The sequence below is a fragment of the Pleurodeles waltl genome, chromosome 1_1 (genome assembly GCF_031143425.1).
Source record: "Pleurodeles waltl isolate 20211129_DDA chromosome 1_1, aPleWal1.hap1.20221129, whole genome shotgun sequence".
NCBI lineage: Eukaryota > Metazoa > Chordata > Amphibia > Caudata > Salamandridae > Pleurodeles > Pleurodeles waltl.
Window position 1 is genome coordinate 432370625 of NC_090436.1, and position 21282 is coordinate 432391906.

Consider the following 21282-nt stretch of genomic DNA (forward strand, 5'->3'; position numbering starts at 1 on the left):
GACAAATAGAGCAGAATTTGTGATTTGTCAGTCTGTGGAGATGAACCTAACGACTTTTCCTCCAGAGATTTTGAGGAACATGGTCATGGCAGTCACGATATTCCTTTGCAAGCACAATCTGTGCAGTGGAGAGACAGTAGCTGGGTAGCCAAATCCAGAGAGCAGGAACAGGTGACGGCAAGCACAGGCTATCTTGGCAGACCCCAAATTCCCCAAGTCACTGCACCCTCTAAATGTAAAGTCAATACAGAAAGTGTTTTACCTATTAATCTGTCCATCTCTCTCTGGATGTTGACTTCCCGGAGGAAATTGTGCACCAAACAAATTTGTGTGCCAAACTATTTCTGAGGGAGCATGGAGGCACTCTTGGGTCTCATTTAGGGCACAAGGGTGGATTCGCACATCACTTGTTTTTTGTTTGCTATACGCTCAACATGGGGATAGTGCATAAACCAAGCGCACAGTCCTACCGGTCTACTTGCACGATTATGGCAACATTCAGCTTCCTGCCAGTCATGATCAGATATATGTTTCTTACATTGCAGAGTATGCTGCATTTCAATGATCATTATGCTGCATTGACCCGGGACCGTCCAGACCATGACAGTTTGTTCAAAATTCGACCTGTCATGGAACGTTTACCTTCCAGGTTTCCAGAGATTTATACTCCTAGAAAGAATACAGATGTTGATGAGTCCTTAATCCTGTATAAAAGGCAACTGCTGTCCAGGCAATACATACCAAGCAAAAGAGCTAATTATGGTATCAAGTTGTACGTGCTGTGTGAGAGCTCTGCTGGTTATGTTTACCACCTGAGAGTGTATAGAGGGATGGACTCCGCTCTAAATCCTGTAAGTTGCCCTTGCATTCTAGGAATCACTGCAAATATTGGATGGGAGCCGTCCAATCACTTCTTCATAAAGGTGATAACATTTATAAGATAGCATCTGGGCAGAAGTCAAGTTGTTCAATGAACTGTACTAAGCTGGCACTGTGAAATGCCGTACAATTTGTGGCTGCCACAAAAGATTCTTGCAGGAGCTTGTTCATCAGAAGCTCCAAAAAAGGAAGAGCACTGCATTGCATTCCATGGAGCTACTCACAGTTAAATAATAAGCCAGGTGGGATGTATACATGATCACTACAATCAAATATGACAACACTTCCCTTGCCATGGTTTGGGGCCAACTGGCAGAATTCCACAAAGCCCAACAGTTTACTTGATCACAACAAGTACATGGGCGTACTGGACAGGGCTGACCAGATACTTCAGCTATATAAAGCAAGTTGTAAAACTTGCACATGGTATAAAATGTTATTTACCTACCTGTTGCAGTTGGCAACTTACAATGTATATATTGTTTATTGTCAGACCTTCACAGGAAGACCATTGTATTTCCTTGACTTCCAGTTGGTAATCATTGAAAGCCTAACTCCTGCAGAAGCAGTAGCCTCTACTTCACCTGCTGTGGAGGACATTGCAAAACTGCAGCATCGGCCCTTTGCTGACCGCTTCTGCAACAGAGAGAAAGAGTCAACCATGTTGTTGTTGCAGAGTCTGCTATAAGCAAGGAAACAGTCAGGAGAGTCTGCTTTACTTTCCAGTGCCCATCTCAGCTAGGCCTATGTTTCCCAACTTTCTTCTCTTTGTACCATAAAAAAGTAAAGTATTGGGAAACTGACTGAACAGGAGCTGCCCTACAGATAGTATATACCTTTTAATGGCTGTTCATGGATACATACCTTCCATTGGGCACTACTTCATTAGGCAAGCAGTCTTTCAAAAATTAATCTTGTTTATGGCCTGTTTGATGCCTTCATCCGCCACCAGAATGTGGTAGATGTTCTGTTTGCTGTATGACAAGTGTATTATAGTCACATCACTGCACAAAACATTGAAACGGAACATGCACCACGTTGTCACAGTGTACCCTGGGTGGCAAAACCTAAAGCCCTTAGATGTTTTTGAACTGCTCTATAGGAAACATAGGACAGTCTTCCCCAGCATGATTATATTAGTTTCAAAGGTAGATATCCTCACAGTTTGAGAAATGTAGGCCAATTCCCGAAGGCATCATTGGACACCCCCCAGCTTACATCCTCAAACTGTAATGAGTTTGATTTAGCACAGCAAGTGCACTAAAGGTGCATGAAAGACACGTCTTCCTGAGCCTCAGACGGCTGCCATAGGAGGTGTTACTGAAGGTTCACTTTGCTTGAATATAGTATTAATCAGGACAGGAACGAAACACTTAGCCTAGGCATCCTTTATAGGGATATCACTTAGATAAAAGACAGGTAGTTAAGGTACGAGAGATACCCATAACATTGCATCCAGCACTACACCAACAGGTTATATTTGTGGCCTGCTTGCCATTTTCATCCTCTGTCGAAACATGGTGGTAGATGTTCTTTTCGCTGTTTGCCAAGTGCTTTTCAGTCACAGCACTGGACATAATGGTGGACGGGATGTGCGCCACACTGCCAGAGAGTCCTATATGTTTTAACTTGCACATTTTAGAAAACTAAATTACCCAAGGTGAACCAGGGTGGTCTGACTTGCGTGAATCTCAAAAGGTTTTCTTTACCAGAAGCACTTGCAAACCTCTAAGTTTGGCTAGAAACACAAATTTTCCTCACTTTTCTGAGACGGAAAGTTCAGGAATCTGTAGGGATCCAAATATTTACTAACACCCAGCATTCCCACATGTCTCCTGAGAAAAATGGTACCCCACTTGTGTGGGCTGGCCACTTGCCCGAGACATACAGGGCCCTAAGGGGCTTTGTGGAGAGATAAGTGATTGGGGTAGCTGAGGTCTTTGGGCCTGAAGAAAATGTGTGTTAGAAAACCTCATGACAGCCACACAAGTCATGCCACAATGGACACCCCATGGACGTTTCTTTTTTAGAAATGTGCAGGTTTCGTAGGTTTCCCTGGGTGCCCGTTGAGGTAGGGCCCAAAATCCACAGCTACCCAAATTGTAAAAAAGGGGTTGGTTTTGAGTGGAAAATTTAAAGTGTCTATGATGCGTTTTGGGCCTCTTTCCTTTCATGGGCACTAGGTTCCCCTGAAGAAGTGGGATACCATTTTTATCGTAAGACATATGGGAACCTTGGGTAGCAGTAAAGTTGTGGATTTCCAGAGATTCTGGAATTTTCCCTATCAGATATGAGTAAAAAGCATGGCGTTAGCCAATGTTTAAGGTTTGCAAAGGCTCCTGGGTAAAAACACCTTGTGAGATCCAGACAAGTCACACCACCTTGGACTTCTTCGGTGGTCTGTTTTCCAGAAATGTGTGGGTTTGTAGGTTTCCATAGGTGAAGACTGAGATACAACCCAAAACCCACAGCTAACCAAATTGCAAAAAAAAGGTTGTTTTTTAGTGGAAAAAATTGATGTGTCCATGTTGCATTTTGGGCCCTTACCTATTTCAGGTGCTAGGCCCACCCACACAAGTGGGACATTGTTTTTATCGGGAGACGTGTGGGAACAGTGGGAGGTAGGAAAATTGGCAGGTACACTATAATAACAACCTACAATTGAATGTACATTTTTATGAGGACTTTACTAATAAACGTAGCTCCTCACATACTATGGTGATGTATTCAGGGTGAATCAAGCAAGCATCTTAAGTTAACTGGATTTGTATGATCTACTGATTGCATTTCGTGGTACCATCTGGTAGATCATCAGATTCCTTTGAGTGAATTGAGAGAACATTCATGCACGCACAGACAAAGAAAACCTCACAATATCGCCATGTTACCACTTGAGTATTTTATTGTGGAACTGTTTTTTTTTCCGTTACATCAAATACCCTCCATGGGCAAGGGGTATTGCACACAAATATCATAAAAGCACTACATATTACTCTCACTGGAAACTATGTTTCTACATTAGATATGACTGGGTAGACTAAAGGTGATGCAAGGTTATAAGACATAATACCATACACAGCTGCAGACTGACACAAACACCATTCAGAACAAGAGAGAGGACTGTGAGGTGCTTCTCGGCCAGCAACAAGACTCTTCCTTTCCATAGGTGGCAAGATACATGGATGCATGCAAAAGTGTTAAGCATACTTAACAGCTGCCGATGTGATCTGGTGATTACAGCACCCAGGCTTGGATGAAGGCTATGCGTGGCTCCTGCAGTCGGAAGCCTAAAGCTGGAGCAGTGCAGAGAAGCATTCTTCCATTTCAAAACGTCTTGGTCGGCGTTTTTTTGTTCGTATAATATATTTTTTTTAACAGTCACACAAATTATTTAAGCATTAGATACAATTTATCAGCCTGACATGGTAACCGTGTTGTACTATGTGTCCTTCTTCTGTGGCTTTGTTCCTCTGTGTTTTGACAAATTCCATTTTACAATCACGCTTTCATTCGGACAAGCTATTCCAGATGCTACAGTTAGGCATTATTTCTCTCACAAATGTAGCTGATGACTGTCTTCGGTGATTCCTGATTGTAGACTGGCATGCATATGACAGCATTTCAGAAACAATAAGGCCACTAAAACTGACATTTCTGGGTAAAGTTACATTATAACATTGGTCACCTGTGCTTCACAAAGTTCACATTCTGTTAGAGATAGTGTAGACCATTTCCAGATATGTACCGTACCTCGTGAAATTCAGTGTTATTTTCTTTTATGGAGCTTGAAATAAGGATTAGTTTTACAACTAGCCCCTTCTTCTCACCCTACGGTGATCCTCCTGAGCTGTCTAGTCTATGTTCCGTGCTCCGCAATGAAATAAACTAAGCATGTCCCTTCCTTGATTGATACATTTATTTGCATTTGGCTCAGTGGGGAATTTCGCCTTAACCTCATTTAAGTCATTAACATTGTTTAGAAGACAAAGAGAAACTGAAATGCCTAATTTGCCATACAAATGTGCAACAGGTTCTGACACACTGGGTCAGTTTCTTTATTAGTTAATTCACATCAAGCCTAATTAACTTAGCTAGTTAAAATATTCAATTAATTTTGCATTTTATATCTGTTACCAGTTCTAAGCTTGAAGTCATTAACATTTCTGTACACCATTACTATCTGCCTTTCTGTATATTTAAAATATGTGTAGATTTTAGGCCATGAAAGTCACAATTAACATGCTGATTAATGATACCAATCAGGTGAAGTGGCACCATTGTCCCAGACCTGCACCCATTGCTCTTAAGTCTGCCTTTTATTGGCACTACAACTAGCTTGCGGGACTCCGTACAAGACCACATAAGAACTTATTAACCATCCCTTCCTTTCTTCAGGAGATTTCTCGATGACTCATTTTTTCCATCTCTTTTGTTAACTTAGACCTGAGTCTAGGAAATTTCGATAATACCTTTCTAATATCTCCTACATCCCTTTGTTTTTGTTCTTTACGATTAGATATATTTCTAACGGTTCACTGTAAAGCGCTCTAATATCATTTGGTACAGCAGTGCTATAATAAAAGTTAAATTTCAAAATAGTGTGCCATGTCTAATCACTATTTACAAATACACCAGTATTCAGTGTTTGGGATCAGAAACTAGATGCTGAAATACTCAATAAGATGTGCACTTCCACAGGTAAAATTATTTAATCACTAACGCCAACATTCTATACTTGGTAGACAAAGATGCTCATTGGCTTTTCTGAAGGTTGTTCTTCCTTTGTGATCTAAGGTAATATCAACAGCATTTTGAAGTGTTCATTGGTTTGTGATAGTTGTGCCATATTTACTTATTAGTGCGTCAATGTATGTGATGGGAGATGTCTGACTTCACAGTATTGAGCTAAGTGGGCACTAAACAGATCACTGCATACCAACATACATGGCCTGTCTTTTGATTAGTTTATTTAACCTATGTGGAGCTGGTAGCTTGATTGAGTGTTACTGCAAATAATATATTTAACAATCATTTATTGTATTTGTGAATATAAGCATGCAAGACATATGCAGAGGATATGATTGTTGCTGTATTAGTCAAATCTGTACATACAGAACTACAGGGGTTTATTCCTTTACTTGGACCTCATTTTATAATCTTTTGAAGTCTCACAACCTTCTTATAAAGTGATCTGTGCAACTTCTAAAGCTTATACATTGCACCATCTTGGCCAATTATTTGTCGACCTGAAGTGTTTGCATTCACTAGTAACACAAAAAGAATGTACGCCTGGGTTATGCATCATTAGGAGACTGTGTACATTGAGTTTTTCCTCCGCCTATGTTAACAGCACACACACATGCAGAACAGTAAGCTGCAATATTGCATTAACCTTGACCAATGATTTAAGACTCCTATGAGGTAATCCGAACACGTCAGACATGAAATTTCTAATACTTGATAGTAACTATGTTGTCAGCAAGTGATGACAGTTGTATATCATTCAACAACTGTCAGAAGCATATATTATTAAATATTCAGATTTTAACTTGGTGTTTTATGCAATGTTTTAATTACCTAGCGAAAATAAATACATTTGAAAATTTTAATTTGAAAAATAATTTTGGCAAATATTTTTTGGGCAGCAATGTTTAGATTTAACCACTGTTAACTGTTTTTATTGATGTCTGACTTCAAAATAATTTCAGAGATAATTTTGTGGGTTTATAGGCATTGTTCTCTGCAAACTTTCAGTGTCACAAGGGAAGTTCTTTACACTGTCTGGGTACACATACTTTTGAATGCAACAGCCGCAGAAGCTAGCTTGCAACGGTATATCCCTCGAAGAGTTGGCCTAAAAACATTGATGAATTATATATTAACTAGATTCATGAAAATGTTTTTCACTTTAACATAACTTTCTTATTCAAGGGGGTGTGGAAACGGTAATGTGTTCAATAGGATTCCCTGCATCCTACTCATTTAAAAAAATTGGCAGTTCTATTTAAAAAATATAAATTCAACATAAATGAATTTATACATAACAAATGATCTAACTAAATTAAACTGTGTATGATTCTGTCATGCCAAAAGGTTTTTCTGCTTTTAAAGCTAAACCAATAAATATAACTCCTAACAAAATTAAAAGTAAACATGTTTTCACCTAATCACCATTCAGAAGTATAATTCACAGCATTAAATAAATCAAACAACCCAAAACTTACAGGACATTGTTTTTAAAAGCACAATAAAAACACTTTGGAAACATTCATAGTGCAAAAATTATGATTGTGAACATATAAAAAAACTGGCAAGTTTAAATTAAAGAAATTAATTAAATATGTGTAAAATAAAAAAGATTACCATCCACGAGTGTAGAATTTACAAATGTAAACTACTTCAGTGCTGTTCAGAAAGTAAACCTCCATATGTTTGGAGCTTGCCTTCCTTTAGTGCTATCCTGACATCTAGCAGACTGTAGCTAAAATTGAGACCCACACAGCAAATTTCCTCTGGGCCATAATATCCCCATCTTTGTCATGTTTTAGCAATGAGAACACTCACCCTTCTCCTATATGATACTCTTCTGGATTCGGTTTATAGGATGCATTCTGTTTATGAGCAGCAAATGTATATAAAAAAGCCACACAAGGTGTAAGAATACTTCTTAATCAAAACCTTCTAAAACAATGACTTGAACAAGATTTTACTGCTCTAACCTCAAACCCCTTCCTTGCCATAATAAATGGCTTAATATTTTTTTTAACTTTTTTCATTGATCAAGCTGTCTGACATTATATCCAATTTTACCAAAATGGATTACCCAATTTCGTGCTTGTAAATAATAAAATTGCCAGATCAGAAATAAGATACATAAAAAGCCCAGCAGCAAGTAAAAAATGACCTTTTACAGTAATAATCAGATGTAAAAATAAAATAGTCATATATTTCAACCTTTCTGCCTAAATCAATGAAAGCTAAACGAAATTAAAACAGAAAAAAACAAAAAAGGTAAAATAGGGACTCCTAAAATCTATTTCATACAAGTCTGCCATTTGCTGTAGAAAGCTCTGTTGCTTTTTCTCAGCTGACCAAATGCACCGCTGTAGTGTTAAACAACCCATACTGTAGCATGACATGGATAAACCAATCAAATTAGCACATGCACACACACAAGTCTCTTACTGGTGCAACCATGTTTCTAAACTGTTTGTTTGCACCCTTGCCATCTCACATTAAAAAAATAAGTGCATCAAGAATCTTTGTACATTCAAGTGACTTTCTAAGGCGAAATGTCTACTGTAAGTGCTTTGGTATTTTGCTTCTGTGAACTGGTTCTCATGTTAGAGTGTTTATACATGCAGGGACTGGTCAATTTAGGTTGGGTTTGGTGATCCTTCATTGGAAGCATACCTTAGACAAACATTTGATTTAGCATGTTGAAAGAATAATATGAGGTTTCTAAAAAAGGTTAAAACTACGTGCGTGCTTCAGCCTACGATCAGTATTGTTGGTGACGTCAGTTAGCACAGTTCAAGTTTAAGCAGCCGCCGTCTAATACCATTTCAGAGCAAATGTCCCATCAGAGATTCCTATTTCCAACCAACCACGCTTCGATAAATGAAGACTTTCCCACAACAGCTCAGCCCAATCAAAATAAAAATCGGCTTTCACGTACATGTGGCATCTTCTATATATCTAGTGCTGTTAAATGAATATACGCCTACTTTCTAGTCTCCTTCTGCCCTCCCGCCCTCTCTCTCGCTCTTATACTGTCAGTTGGATAGTCTCAGGTCCGTGGGGGTTTGTTAGTGCATGGTTTCCACATTTTCAGCATTGATGAACCTTGATCGTTTGCAATTCAGCAGCAATGTGAACCCTAAGGTGGGCTCTACATGACTCGTCTCAGCACACAGCAAAGACTAAGGAACCATGAATGATTTGCACCACCATCAGACGGCATAGCATTTGGCAGGTATATAAGTCCACGACCAGCAGTAGAATCAGGTTGATTGTGTATTTACAAAAGGATGTTTTCATAAACTAGCTGATTTCTGGAAACAAAGTTCAATGTGGTGGGTGGATGGTTGATTTGTTTCATCTTACAGTTCAATCTTACAAGCAGGGAATGATTCATCTTGCATAACAACGGTGCTGCTGCTGGCGAGCACCATTATGTTGAGGTCCTGCTGCTTCTCATGAGTGTCTTGGTACCATTCCCTCATTACTTCAGAGTCGTGTGTCGGAATCAGCGTCACCTGCAATGTAGAACAAACAAAAGATCTTTCACAAAGGTGGTTATTACAAGTTAAATTGAAACACATTTTTTACTCAGAGGCAGGGATAAACAAAATAGATTTATGAGATTATCTGTGGAACGAGAAAGTATTGGAAATAAAAACTTTCACATAAATTGGGTAAATTAAAGAAACGTTGACTGAATTAATCAAATAGTGTGTTGAACAACAACTGAAAAGGACAGGTGTACTTTATACTTTTGAGAAAACTTAAACCATCAATAACAATGTTTGACCCTGAGCACACTAAACTGGCTGTATTGTTTTTCTCCTCTCTTCTTTCATTCCAATTGCAGGGTCAGAATATGCGCATTCCTATGATATTGTCATAACCCTCTTTGAATAACATTGGTTTATTAGTTGAGGGGGGCAAGTACCCACCTGAAGTAATCATGATCCTTTACAAGGTGAACTAATAAAGTCACTACATAAACTTGAGCTCAACCCCTAGGAAGCTATGGCACAGAGCAGAGTGACTTAAATTACAATATAGTATGTATGCAGTACAAACATTATGTCAAAATGCAAAATAATTAAAATTCCAAAATAAATTAGGAAAATAGAGTAAATGTAATAAACCAAATGTCACGAAATTACAAACATCCAAAAAGGGAAAACCTGAGATACAACTTTTCTTTTGCGTTTTAAGTAAAAATAGCAACAAGAAGCACAAAGTGCAAATGATAGTCAAGGTTTGGGCAGGCTGGGACCTAGGTGCAATATGATGCTGACAGTAATGTAGTGAGGGTCAAATACACCAACCAGGTTAGCCCTGGTCAAAGATTTTACCTTCTGACTGTAATCCCTTAAGTCAGAACCTACCAAAGGAGTACACTTCTAAAGTCCCCCAGGACCCTAGGGGAGGCACTTAGAGACTTCCAGTGTGTCAGTAGAGTCCAGGTTCAGTTGCCTCTGATCAGCTGGACATTTGCAGAAAAGGCCTCTCTGAGCTTGTTGTATCACAGCAGCTTCAACAGGAGGTCAATTTTATGATCTTTAGAATTCATTTCTTTGTCCTGGGTACAAGAGGGAGAGCAAATCCAGACTCTTCTTAGGTCTCGGACTGCAGGTTTAGTCATCTTCTGCTCTTCCTCATGATCAGGTGTGTTCTGAGGTGGGTGCATGGGGATGCCACATTTATGCCTGACGCAAGCTAGCAGGTGGGAATCGTCTCTGGGGACACTCTAACCCATGGGGCAAAGGTTCTGGATGCCAGCCCTACCCACTTTTAGCATTTTCAATATGGCCGAAATCTTCAGCCACATTCAACTTGGGCTCTGAAGTTTGGGGGGTGTGTGGGGAGTGTAGTTTGGTAACCCTAGTGCCTCCCACATTTGAGACTAAAATCCAGTTGAGGCACATCTGTACCCACAACCTCAGAGACAGAAGTCTGGTAGAACAAAATCTGAGTTTTCAGCAACCAGAGAGTGGATACATACAAACTGTTTTAGCATCTTATTTCAATTCTTTGAAGTGTGCCCAAAATGTTGTATGTAAACCCAGGAGACCTGTCAAACAGGCGTTGACACTGTATTGTCAAAAAGAGGCTCACTGTGCTTGGGGTCTGTCAAGCTAGAGAGACAAAATAGGGGCCCTGCAAAATGTTAGCTAATATTTGTCTGTGACAGGGGAGACGTCTTTGTTGCCTGGGAGCAAGTTCTTACCTCATTCACGCCTATTCAAATTCTAATTGCTGGCTGGCTTCAAAGTTACTTTTCTGTGTTATTTAGAAACAAAAATGACTTCACAATTGAATTGGATTTTTTAGAAGTATTAAAAAGAGTTTCATTGTTTTTCTAGCTGATCCCATTCCAGAGATGCAGTATTAATAGTTAATACAGCATCCCAGAGTGTTCCCATAGAACAGCTAGCCTTGCTACAGTGAAAATAGCTTTAAAGTGCTAGTCACTCTAAGGACATGTTAAACAGTAAACCTTTATATGTCCTACTTTTAACTACCATTAATCTTGCCTATAAAATTGGGCATTAAGGCCTATTTGGGGTGACATAAATATGACATAAATATATAAAAGGAAGGTTTAGGCATGTGAAATGGGGTTATTTCGACAGATTGAATCTGCAGTTTAAAAACTGTATGCCCAAGCTACAGTGGTACACCAGAAGACATGCTTTACAGCACCACTCTGCTGGATGGCTCAATGAGAGCTGTAGTTCACTGGCAGCTTTTAATTTACAGGCTAATTAAATAACCCAATAAGGAGTATTTGAATTCTACCATGTAGAAAGGAGGAGCACAAGCACTTTACCACTGGCTAGCAAGGGTAAAGGGCACAGAGAGCTAAAGCCAGAAAATGTAGATTTCAGCAAAAAAGCAAAACCCTGCAGGAAGAACAGAAGCCTAACTCTTAAAGATTTCTGCACGTTTGAACTCCTATGGATCACTTAACAGAGGCAAAGGACATATGTTTTTTTCTGAAAGCAAATGATCATTGCAAATATGTGCCCTGAGGCTGGTGTAATAAATAAGCTGTAAATTAATGTAGGTCTGCTGTCTCCAATACAAATTTACAATGGGAAGAATCATACATGCCTTTTACTATGCCAGATGCACAGCTCTCAAACATGTAGTAAAGCAATTGTTGTATACTGCAAAGTTGCTTCATGAACTCAATGATAGCAACTTGTCACATCACTGGAACTGATCTGACAGTCTTTGAACCGAAAAAGTATATACTTTCATCTGTTGAAAACTCTCATTCATTCAAACTGGTGCATATTTGATTTGTTTACCACAAGAGTGGTAAGCACTAAATGGTGGATGGTAATGAAATAATCTAGCAATGTTTATATAGTCATTGTTTTTTTTGTTTTGTGATTTTTGCCATAACAATGCATCCAAGGACTCCAATCTAGGTAAACAAATAAGAACTTTTACAGGTTAGGACTATCCCCAAATGAGAATAAATAGTTAGTACAGATGTAATTAATTCTGTTGTAAATTGTTGAGACATTTCTCCAAATAAAATATCTGAACAAAGATGTGCTTAATTTTACTCAGAGGCCTACTTAATGTTTTCATGTAGGCTATTGGCTGGAATCCAAGCAACACTACCTCTGCCTTCCATCCTTTTGAAATATGTTAGAACTGACTGCTCTTAGGATGGTCACAGTTCTGAAAATGCCACTTGTAGGAAGTTGGCATTTTCTTGTCCTAACCATTTGGTGCCTGCAGCATGTGTCTTAGGTGATATGAATTTGAATAGTTGGCAGTTAACCTTTGTGTATTCCTCCCAAACAGGGAGGCAAAGGGGGACTAGATGTTGACAGGATGGGTCATTCTGTCAGCACTGCATTTCAAAGGGGCTACCTCAGCTCACTCACAAAGAACTGGACACTAGTCTTTTGTTACCCTAGACCTCTTGGAGCTCGGGTAGGGAGAAAGTACATTCCATACGCAGATGTGGGGAAAGTCTAGACTTTTCTCTGACCTCCAATCCTGGACCCTAAGATCAAGAACTCAGTTCACTCCTGGGCCTGTGGGGGAACCCTAGGGGGACAGCCTTGTACTTTAGAGAACTGCCCTGCTGCTCCAGACCTACTTTGTACCTCAGAGGACTGCCCTGCTGTTTTATTCTTGCTTTGTACTCCCAGAGGACTGCCCTGCAGCTTGAGGCTGCCTTGCTGCTTGATCTCAGGACTACCAGAGCAACTCCAAAAGTCAGATGGCTGACTTCCTGTTCTGAGCAACAGGGACACAAAAGGTTCCACGGGCCTCCCTGAAGTGCCCAGCTGACCAGCTGCACTGACCTACCAGGACTTGCAACTGGAGCTGCCTGAGCACTACTTCTGGAGTGAGTTCCCAAGGTACTGGACCCTTGCCCACCAGTGCGAAGCTCCAGTGAACCCGACTCTTCACGCTACAGTGACTGCAAGTGACAACTTGCAACATGAGATCTGCACTTCGCGCTACAAAGGAAACCATCTGCGACCCTCTCCTAGCTCCTTGTGGCCTCTTCCACTGTGAACTGGGCTCTTCGCACCAAACTTTGAGAAATTATTTTTTTAAGCGAGCTAACCCGTTTCCTATTTCTGACCCATGCTCCATTGTAGTCAGCCTCAACTTGTGAGTTGCCCAGGTCCAGCACGACCAGATGAACACCTGTAGTTCTTTGTATTTTTACATGCTATACTTACATACAACTTTAATATTGAATATCTCTGGTTCTACTGATTAGATGTTTGTCATTTTTGTCTCAAATTATTTAGCAAATTGTACCCTATTTTTAAATTGGTGCAGCGTATTTCTTGTGCTATGTTTTCACTGTATTACTCTTTGAGTGCTGCATAATGAAAATGTCACTTACCCAGTGTACATCTGTTCGTGGCATTAGTCGCTGCAGATTCACATGTTTCGCACAGTCCGCTGCCTGGTGTTGGGCTCGGAGTATTACAAGTTGTTTTTCTTCGAAGAAGTCTTTTTTGGTCACGGGACCGAAGGACTCCTCCCTCTTCGGCTCCATTGCGCATGGGCGTCGACTCCATCTTAGATTGTTTTCCCCGCAGAGGGTGAGGATGGAGTTGTTTGCTATAAATAGTGCCCATGCAATGGAGTGAATACGTATGTACATAAAAAGTTTATAATAATTATTTACAAATGTACAAATGTTTAAGATTTAAGATCTACTTCTAAACGGCTACAGGCTTCCCGGGGAGGCGGGAGGGCACATGTGAATCTGCAGCGACTAATGCCACGAACAGATGTACACTGGGTTAGTGACATTTTCAGTTCGATGGCATATGTTGCTGCAGATACACATGTTTCGCATAGACTATAAAGCAGTTAACTCCCCTAAAAGCGGTGGTTTAGCCTGTAGGAGTTGAAGTAGTTTGGAATAATGTTCTTAGTACAGCTTGGCCCACTGTAGCTTGTTGTGCATTTAGTACGTCTACACAGTAGTGTTTAGTAAATGTATGAGGCGTAGACCAGGTTGCAGCCTTACATATTTCGCTCATAGGAATGTTTCCTAGAAAGGTCATTGAAGCACCTTTCTTTCTGGTTGAGTGTGCCTTTGGTGTAATAGGAAATTCTCTTTTGGCTTTAAGATAGCATGTTTGAATACATCTGACTATCCATCTAGCAATGCCTTGTTTAGAGATTGGATTTCCTATGTGTGGTTTTTGAAAAGCTATGAACAGTTGTTTTGTTTTCCTGATTAGCTTTGTTCTGTCAATGTAGTACATTAGTGCTCTTTTGATGTCTAATGTATGTAGTGCCCTTTCAGCCACGGAATCTGGTTGTGGGAAGAACACTGGCAATTCTACTGTTTGATTTAAATGGAATGGTGAGATTACTTTTGGTAGAAATTTTGGATTTGTTCTTAGAACTATTTTATTTTTGTGTATTTGAATAAATGGTTCTTGTATGGTAAATGCCTGTATTTCACTTACTCTTCTGAGGGATGTGACTGCAATGAGAAATGCGACTTTCCAGGTTAGATATTGCATTTCACAGGAATGCATGGGTTCGAAAGGTGGACCCATGAGTCTTGTTAAGACGATGTTAAGGTTCCATGAAGGAACTGGTGGTGTTCTTGGTGGTATAATTCTTTTTAGCCCTTCCATGAATGCTTTAATAACTGGTATTCTAAATAGAGACGATGAATGAGTAGTTTGTAGGTAAGCAGATATTGCTGCGAGGTGTATTTTTATAGATGAAAAAGCGAGATTCACTTTTTGCAAATGTAGTAAGTATCCCACTATGTCCTTTGTAGAGGCATGCAATGGTTGGATTTGATTGGTATGGCAGTAGCAAACAAATCTTTTCCACTTAGATGCATAGCAGTGTCTAGTGGAAGCTTTTCTAGCTTGTTTTATGACCTCCATGCATTCTTGTGTGAGGTCTAAGTGTCCGAATTCTAGGATTTCAGGAGCCAAATTGCCAGATTCAATGATGCTGGGTTTGGATGCCTGATCTGTTGTTTGTGTTGTGTTAACAGATCTGGTCTGTTGGGTAGTTTGACATGCGGTACTAGTGAAAGGTCTAGTAGAGTTGTATACCAAGGTTGTCTTGCCCATGTGGGTGCTATCAGTATGAGTTTGAGTTGGTTTTGACTCAACTTGTTTACTAGATATGGAAGGAGAGGGAGAGGGGGAAAAGCGTATGCAAATATCCCTGACCAACTCATCCATAGAGCATTGCCTTGTGATTCGCGGTGTGGGTACCTGGATGCGAAGTTTTGGCATTTTGCGTTTTCTTTTGTTGCGAACAAATCTATCTGGGGTGTTCCCCAAATTTGAAAGTACTTGTTCAGAACTTGGGGGTGAATTTCCCATTCGTGGACTTGTTGGTGGTCTCGCGAAAGGTTGTCTGCTAGTTGGTTTTGGATCCCTGGAATAAATTGTGCTATTAGGCGAATGTTGTTGTGAATCGCCCACTGCCATATTTTTTGTGTTAGGAGGCACAATTGTGTTGAGTGTGTTCCTCCTTGTTTGTTTAAGTAATACATTGTTGTCATGTTGTCTGTTTTGACAAGAATGTATTTGTGTGTTATTATGGGTTGAAAGGCTTTTAACGCTAGAAATACTGCTAACAGTTCTAGGTAATTGATATGAAATTTTGTTTGGTGTACATCCCATTGTCCTTGAATGCTGTGGTGATTGAGGTGTGCTCCCCACCCTGTCATGGAAGCATCTGTTGTTATAACGTATTGAGGCACTGGGTCCTGAAATGTCCGCCCTTTGTTTAAATTGTTGCTGTTCCACCATAGAAGCGAGAGGTATGTTTGGCGGTCTACCAACACCAGATCTTGAAGTTGACCCTGTGCCTGTGACCATTGTGATGCTAGGCACTGTTGTAAGGGTCGCATGTGTAGTCTTGCGTTTGGGACAATGGCTATGCATGATGACATCATGCCTAGAAGTTTTAGCACACATTTTGCTTGTATCTTTTGGTTTGGAAACATAGCACTTATTACCTTGTGGAATGCTTGCACTCTTTGTGGACTTGGAGTGGCAATTCCCTTTGATGTGTTGATGGTTGCTCCTAGATATTGTTGTGTCTGACACGGTTCGAGGTGTGATTTTGTATAGTTGATGGAGAAACCCAGTTTGTGAAGGGTTTGTATGACATATGTGGTGTCGTTTGTGCACTTTTTTACTGTGTTGGTCTTGATTAGCCAATCGTCCAGGTAAGGAAACACATGTATCTGTTGTCTCCTGATATGTGCTGCTACTACTGCTAGACATTTTGTGAACACTCTTGGTGCAGTTGTTATTCCGAATGGCAACACTTTGAATTGGTAATGTATTCCTTTGAATACGAACCTTAGGTACTTTCTGTGAGAAGGGTGTATCGGTATATGAAAGTACGCATCTTTTAGGTCTAATGTGGTCATGTAATCTTGCTGTTTGAGCAGTGGAATGATGTCTTGTAGTGTGACCATGTGAAAGTGGTCCGATATGATGTAGGTATTTAGTGTCCTGAGATCTAATATTGGTCTTAATGTTTTGTCTTTTTTTGGAATTAGAAAGTACAGGGAGTAAACTCCTGTGTTTTTTTGTTGTACTGGTACTAACTCTATTGCATCCTTTTGCAGTAGTGCTTGAACTTCTAGTCCTAAAAGTTCTAAATGTTGTGGTGACATTTTGCGTGTTTTTGGAGGGATGTTTGGTGGGAATTTGTGGAATTCTATGCAATAGCCATGTTGGATTATTGCTAATACCCAATTGTCTGTTGTAATCTGCTGCCAAGATTGGTAGAATTGGCTTAGTCTTCCCCCCACTGGTGTTGAGTGAAGGGGTTGTGTGACTTGAAACTCACTGTTTAGGTGGAGGTGTTTTTGGAGTCTGGAATCTTCCCCTACTCCTTGGGAATTGACCCCCTCTATATCCCCTGAAACCTCCCCTTTGGAATGAACCCTGATATGGTGTGGTTCTTGTTTGTTGGCTGGTGGTGTCTGTGGGTTGGCCACGAAACCCCCCTCTAAATGGAGTTTTTCTAAAAGAGCCTCTGCTCTGCGGGGAGTAGAGTGCGCCCATGGCTTTGGCCGTGTCTGTGTCCTTTTTAAGTTTTTCAATGGCTGTGTCCACTTCAGGGCCAAAAAGTTGTTTCTCGTTGAAGGGCATATTAAGGACAGCCTGCTGGATTTCAGGTTTGAAGCCTGAAGTGCGGAGCCAAGCGTGTCTCCTTATGGTGACAGCAGTGTTGACTGTTCTCGCTGCAGTATCGGCTGCGTCCAGTGAAGAGCGGATTTGATTGTTTGAGATCGTTTGTCCCTCTTCAACTATTTGCTGCGCCCTTTTTTGGTATTCCTGGGGAAGATGGTCTACGAGAAGTTGCATCTCATCCCAGTGTGCGCGGTCATATCTGGCCAGCAGCGCTTGAGAATTTGCGATGCGCCACTGGTTGGCTGCCTGTGATGCTACTCTTTTTCCTGCCGCATCAAATTTTCTGCTTTCTTTGTCCGGAGGTGGGGCGTCGCCAGATGTATGGGAATTTGCTCTCTTGCGAGCTGCCCCTACTACTACGGAGTCAGGTGGTAACTGCGAAGTAATAAACACTGGGTCTGTGGGTGGTGGTTTGTATTTCTTATCCACCCTTGGGGTGATGGCTCTTGATTTTACGGGCTCTTCAAAAATTTGTTTTGCGTGCCGTAACATCCCTGGTAGCATTGGGAGACATTGATATTGGCTATGTGTAGCCGAGAGGGTGTTAAATAAAAAATCATCCTCTATAGGATCGGAATGCAGTTGGACATTGTGGAATTCTGCAGCCCTAGCCACCAGTTGCGAGTATGAGGTACTGTCCTCTGGCGGTGACGGCTTTGTGGGGTATGAATCGGGATCATTGTCCGGCACTGGGGTGTCATATAGGTCCCAAGCGTCTTGATCCTGATTATCTTGACTTATGGTAGTTTGCGCTGGTGAGTGCATTTGTGGCGGTGTTTGTGCCGGCGATGCCTGTTGTGGAGAGGGCGGAGGCGTGACTTTTTTAACCACTTTGGCTTGTGATAGTGCGTCATCCTTGAGAAGTCCGATCCTTCTTTTCCTCATTATTGGGGGAAGGGTTGATATCTTCCCTGTGTCTTGCTGGATGTACAGTCTCTTTTGTGTGTAGTCTGATTCTACACTTTGGAGCTCTTGTCCAAATCTGTGCATCTGGCCACTTATTCCTTGTTCCTCTGTGTAGGATGAAGGTGTGGAACTTTTCGGCGCCGAGAGAGAATCTTTTTTCGGCTTCGGCACCAACAGAATTTTTGTGGCTTTCGGCAGTGTGTCTCGGTGCCGATGTTTTTCGGTGCCGGCATCTTGTTTTTGCCTCTCGGAGCCGCTATCTCGGCTCCGAGGTTGCTCCATGGCGGTCCCTCGACCGGAGTCGGGTGTCTTCGCTATGGGCGTGCCCTTTTTCGGCGCCTTCGACGGGTCGCCGGTTTTATGGGTCGAGCCATGGCCTGTTGGCAGTGGCGTCCCCTGGGCTTTTGTCTTCTCGATGGTTTTAATTTTCGACGTCTTACTCACTGTTTGTTGCTGTTGTTCGACGTCGGAGTCTCCGGATTCTGATTCCGGAACCGAGAATGTTTCCTCTTCGTCGTCGAAACGTTGTTTTGTTGGCGTGGACGCCATTTGTAGACGCCTGGCTCTTCGGTCCCGGAGTGTTTTTCTGGACCGGAAGGCTCGACAGGCCTCACAGGTATCCTCCTTGTGCTCGGGGGACAAGCACAAGTTAAGGACCAAGTGCTGATCTGTATAAGGATACTTACTGTGACATTTTGGGCAGAAACGAAACAGGGTCCGTTCCATCGGCTTCGATGTCGCACGCGGTCGGGCCGACCAGGCCCCGATGGGGGAATCGAAGCTACCCCAAAGTCTTCCGATGATCGGTGTCGATGTACCTAACTATCCCGATACCGAACGGAACAATACCGACGCTTTCTTCCGAGATTCTGACTAACTTTCCGAACCGAAACACGGAGCGAAAAGGAATACGTCCGAACCCGACAGCGGAAAAAAACAATCTAAGATGGAGTCGACGCCCATGCGCAATGGAGCCGAAGAGGGAGGAGTCCTTCGGTCCCGTGACCAAAAAAGACTTCTTCGAAGAAAAACAACTTGTAATACTCCGAGCCCAACACCAGGCAGCGGACTGTGCGAAACATGTGTATCTGCAGCAACATATGCCATCGAACATACTTAACACATTGCCTCTAAGCTAAGCCAGGCTGATTTTGTGCTAAGGTACCGGAGGGTTATGCACAAGCTAATTTAGTGATTTTTGTGGTTCACCCTGACATGGATTGTATTTGTTCCCCCCCTCTCAATCAAAATCCTAATGTCCTAAATTAGGTACCATTAAGTGAATAATAGTAACACAGTGCATCAACTACAGGCATTGGAGGTCACTTTCAACATTTGTACCTGGTGTTAAACTAGGCAAGTTACATGTCTGCAGGGAGTATAAGTGACAATATCCACTAAATACTCCAACAAAGATCACATGCTGATGGAATCAGTGGCACTATAGCTGAAACAAGATCCCTTTCAAATTAAAAAGTGGGATTAATGACAGTGTATGTGATACAGGTTCAGCTGAAAGAGGGAGTCGAAGTTATTTTCAACACAATGAGCTAACGTAGACAGTATTTGGTGTGGTGCCCGTTAGTGGAACTGACTCTACGTAAACCTAATCTGTATACAATATCTGACAGTGACAGCTTTTATCAAGTGATCCACAACAAAGTGCATTCATTTGAGTTAGTGACAACTGGCCTGAAATGTGGAATTGTACTATTTTTCAATACAAGTAAGCTGGCTGATTGCTTAGACCTTACATGACAGCACTTACCTACTTAGCAAATTGGAACTGCACAATGCATGGATGTTGTGTTTATATGCTGGACAAATGGATGACTATCATGGCCTGCTACTGATGCTCGTAGGTGATAGAGTAGGTTAGACAATGCTCTTACACTAGATAAACGCCTCAGCACTCCAAAAGCAAAATTATCTGACATACATCTAGGCATTCATCCCACTGGAACCTGTAATGAGACCATTCATGTGCTCACAGTGATTCTAAAAAGTACTATAAGGTTGTCAAACTTGGCAATGTACATTCAGCATAAGCAATCTAGATTTTTACAGTTTTTAAAAACTTTGTGTAGTCCTACCCAGACTGGATAAGATTGTGAAGCCAGACCTCACACACATCTTAGCTAGTCTTTCCTCTCATGGGCATTTCTCTAAAATGTACAGATTTATATCTCTGCCCACTTCTAAACTCAATTGGAAATCAAGAGATGGGAGGTAGAAGGACAGTTGTCAGATAGGTCTGATATTCCCCAGGATAGATGCCCATTTGCATTTATTTTTGCAAATCACACCCTCAATCACAAAGACTGGAATTTATTCTGTAGATTGGTCTTATTGGACCCTTGTAGGACTGAACAAGCTAGGTATTTTACCTTCTGATGCATACTGGGGTTGCAGGAAAATACGGGGGTCATAACACTTATGATGTTTAAATGCAAATATTTTCATCCCTTGTGTTTGAAGATTGCTAATTAGGAAATATTTCCAATATTAAAATTGCACTAAATCAGTAGGAGTATGCACAAGTGTCTCTGTTGTCAAAGACCAACTTAATGTAGACTTGAATGATAGCATGTAAAGACAATCTCATCAGGCTGGAAAATTATGAATAAGGTCTCCATGCACATGCGGTAGGCATGGTTATGCTTCCTGTGAGTAATACATATTGAAACAGACAAAACAGATCAATAACAAGAAATAAAACAGTGACAAAGTCACCATTTCTCCCTTTTTGACATCCCCGCTGCTTTTTGTCAATACTGTTCAGAATCGGCAAAAGAGAAAAGGCAATATTGTTATGCGTTCCTACTTTGGACTAATAGGACTGTGTATTTAGGGTGGCTTGGTGTGAATCTGTTCAGTATTTTTGGGGTAATTTAAGGCCAAAAAACATAGATATCTAGGGACGCGAATCCTCTGCAGATCCAACTGTCCCATGCTGATATCTGATTGGCTGCCAACACTTCATCAAGGAAGAGTTGATAGCCATCTTGGGACTCGGCTTCAGCCGAGTCCCATAAAAAAAGCCAAAAAAAAAGAAAAGGGGCCAGGGTAGAAT

At 41.2% G+C, this 21282-nt stretch overlaps 1 protein-coding gene across 2 annotated transcripts in view; it reads right to left on the reverse strand.

The window, feature by feature from the left end:
- Positions 1-3758: 3758 nt before the first annotated feature.
- Positions 3759-21282, reverse strand: part of MAP1B (microtubule associated protein 1B) — a 362796-nt gene continuing 345272 nt past the window's right edge. For both annotated transcript variants that reach the window (XM_069224161.1, XM_069224172.1), the window contains one exon: positions 3759-9137. In XM_069224161.1, the coding sequence (XP_069080262.1) occupies positions 8982-9137 (156 nt within the window). In that variant the 3' untranslated portion in view covers positions 3759-8981. The remainder of the gene's footprint in view (positions 9138-21282) is intronic.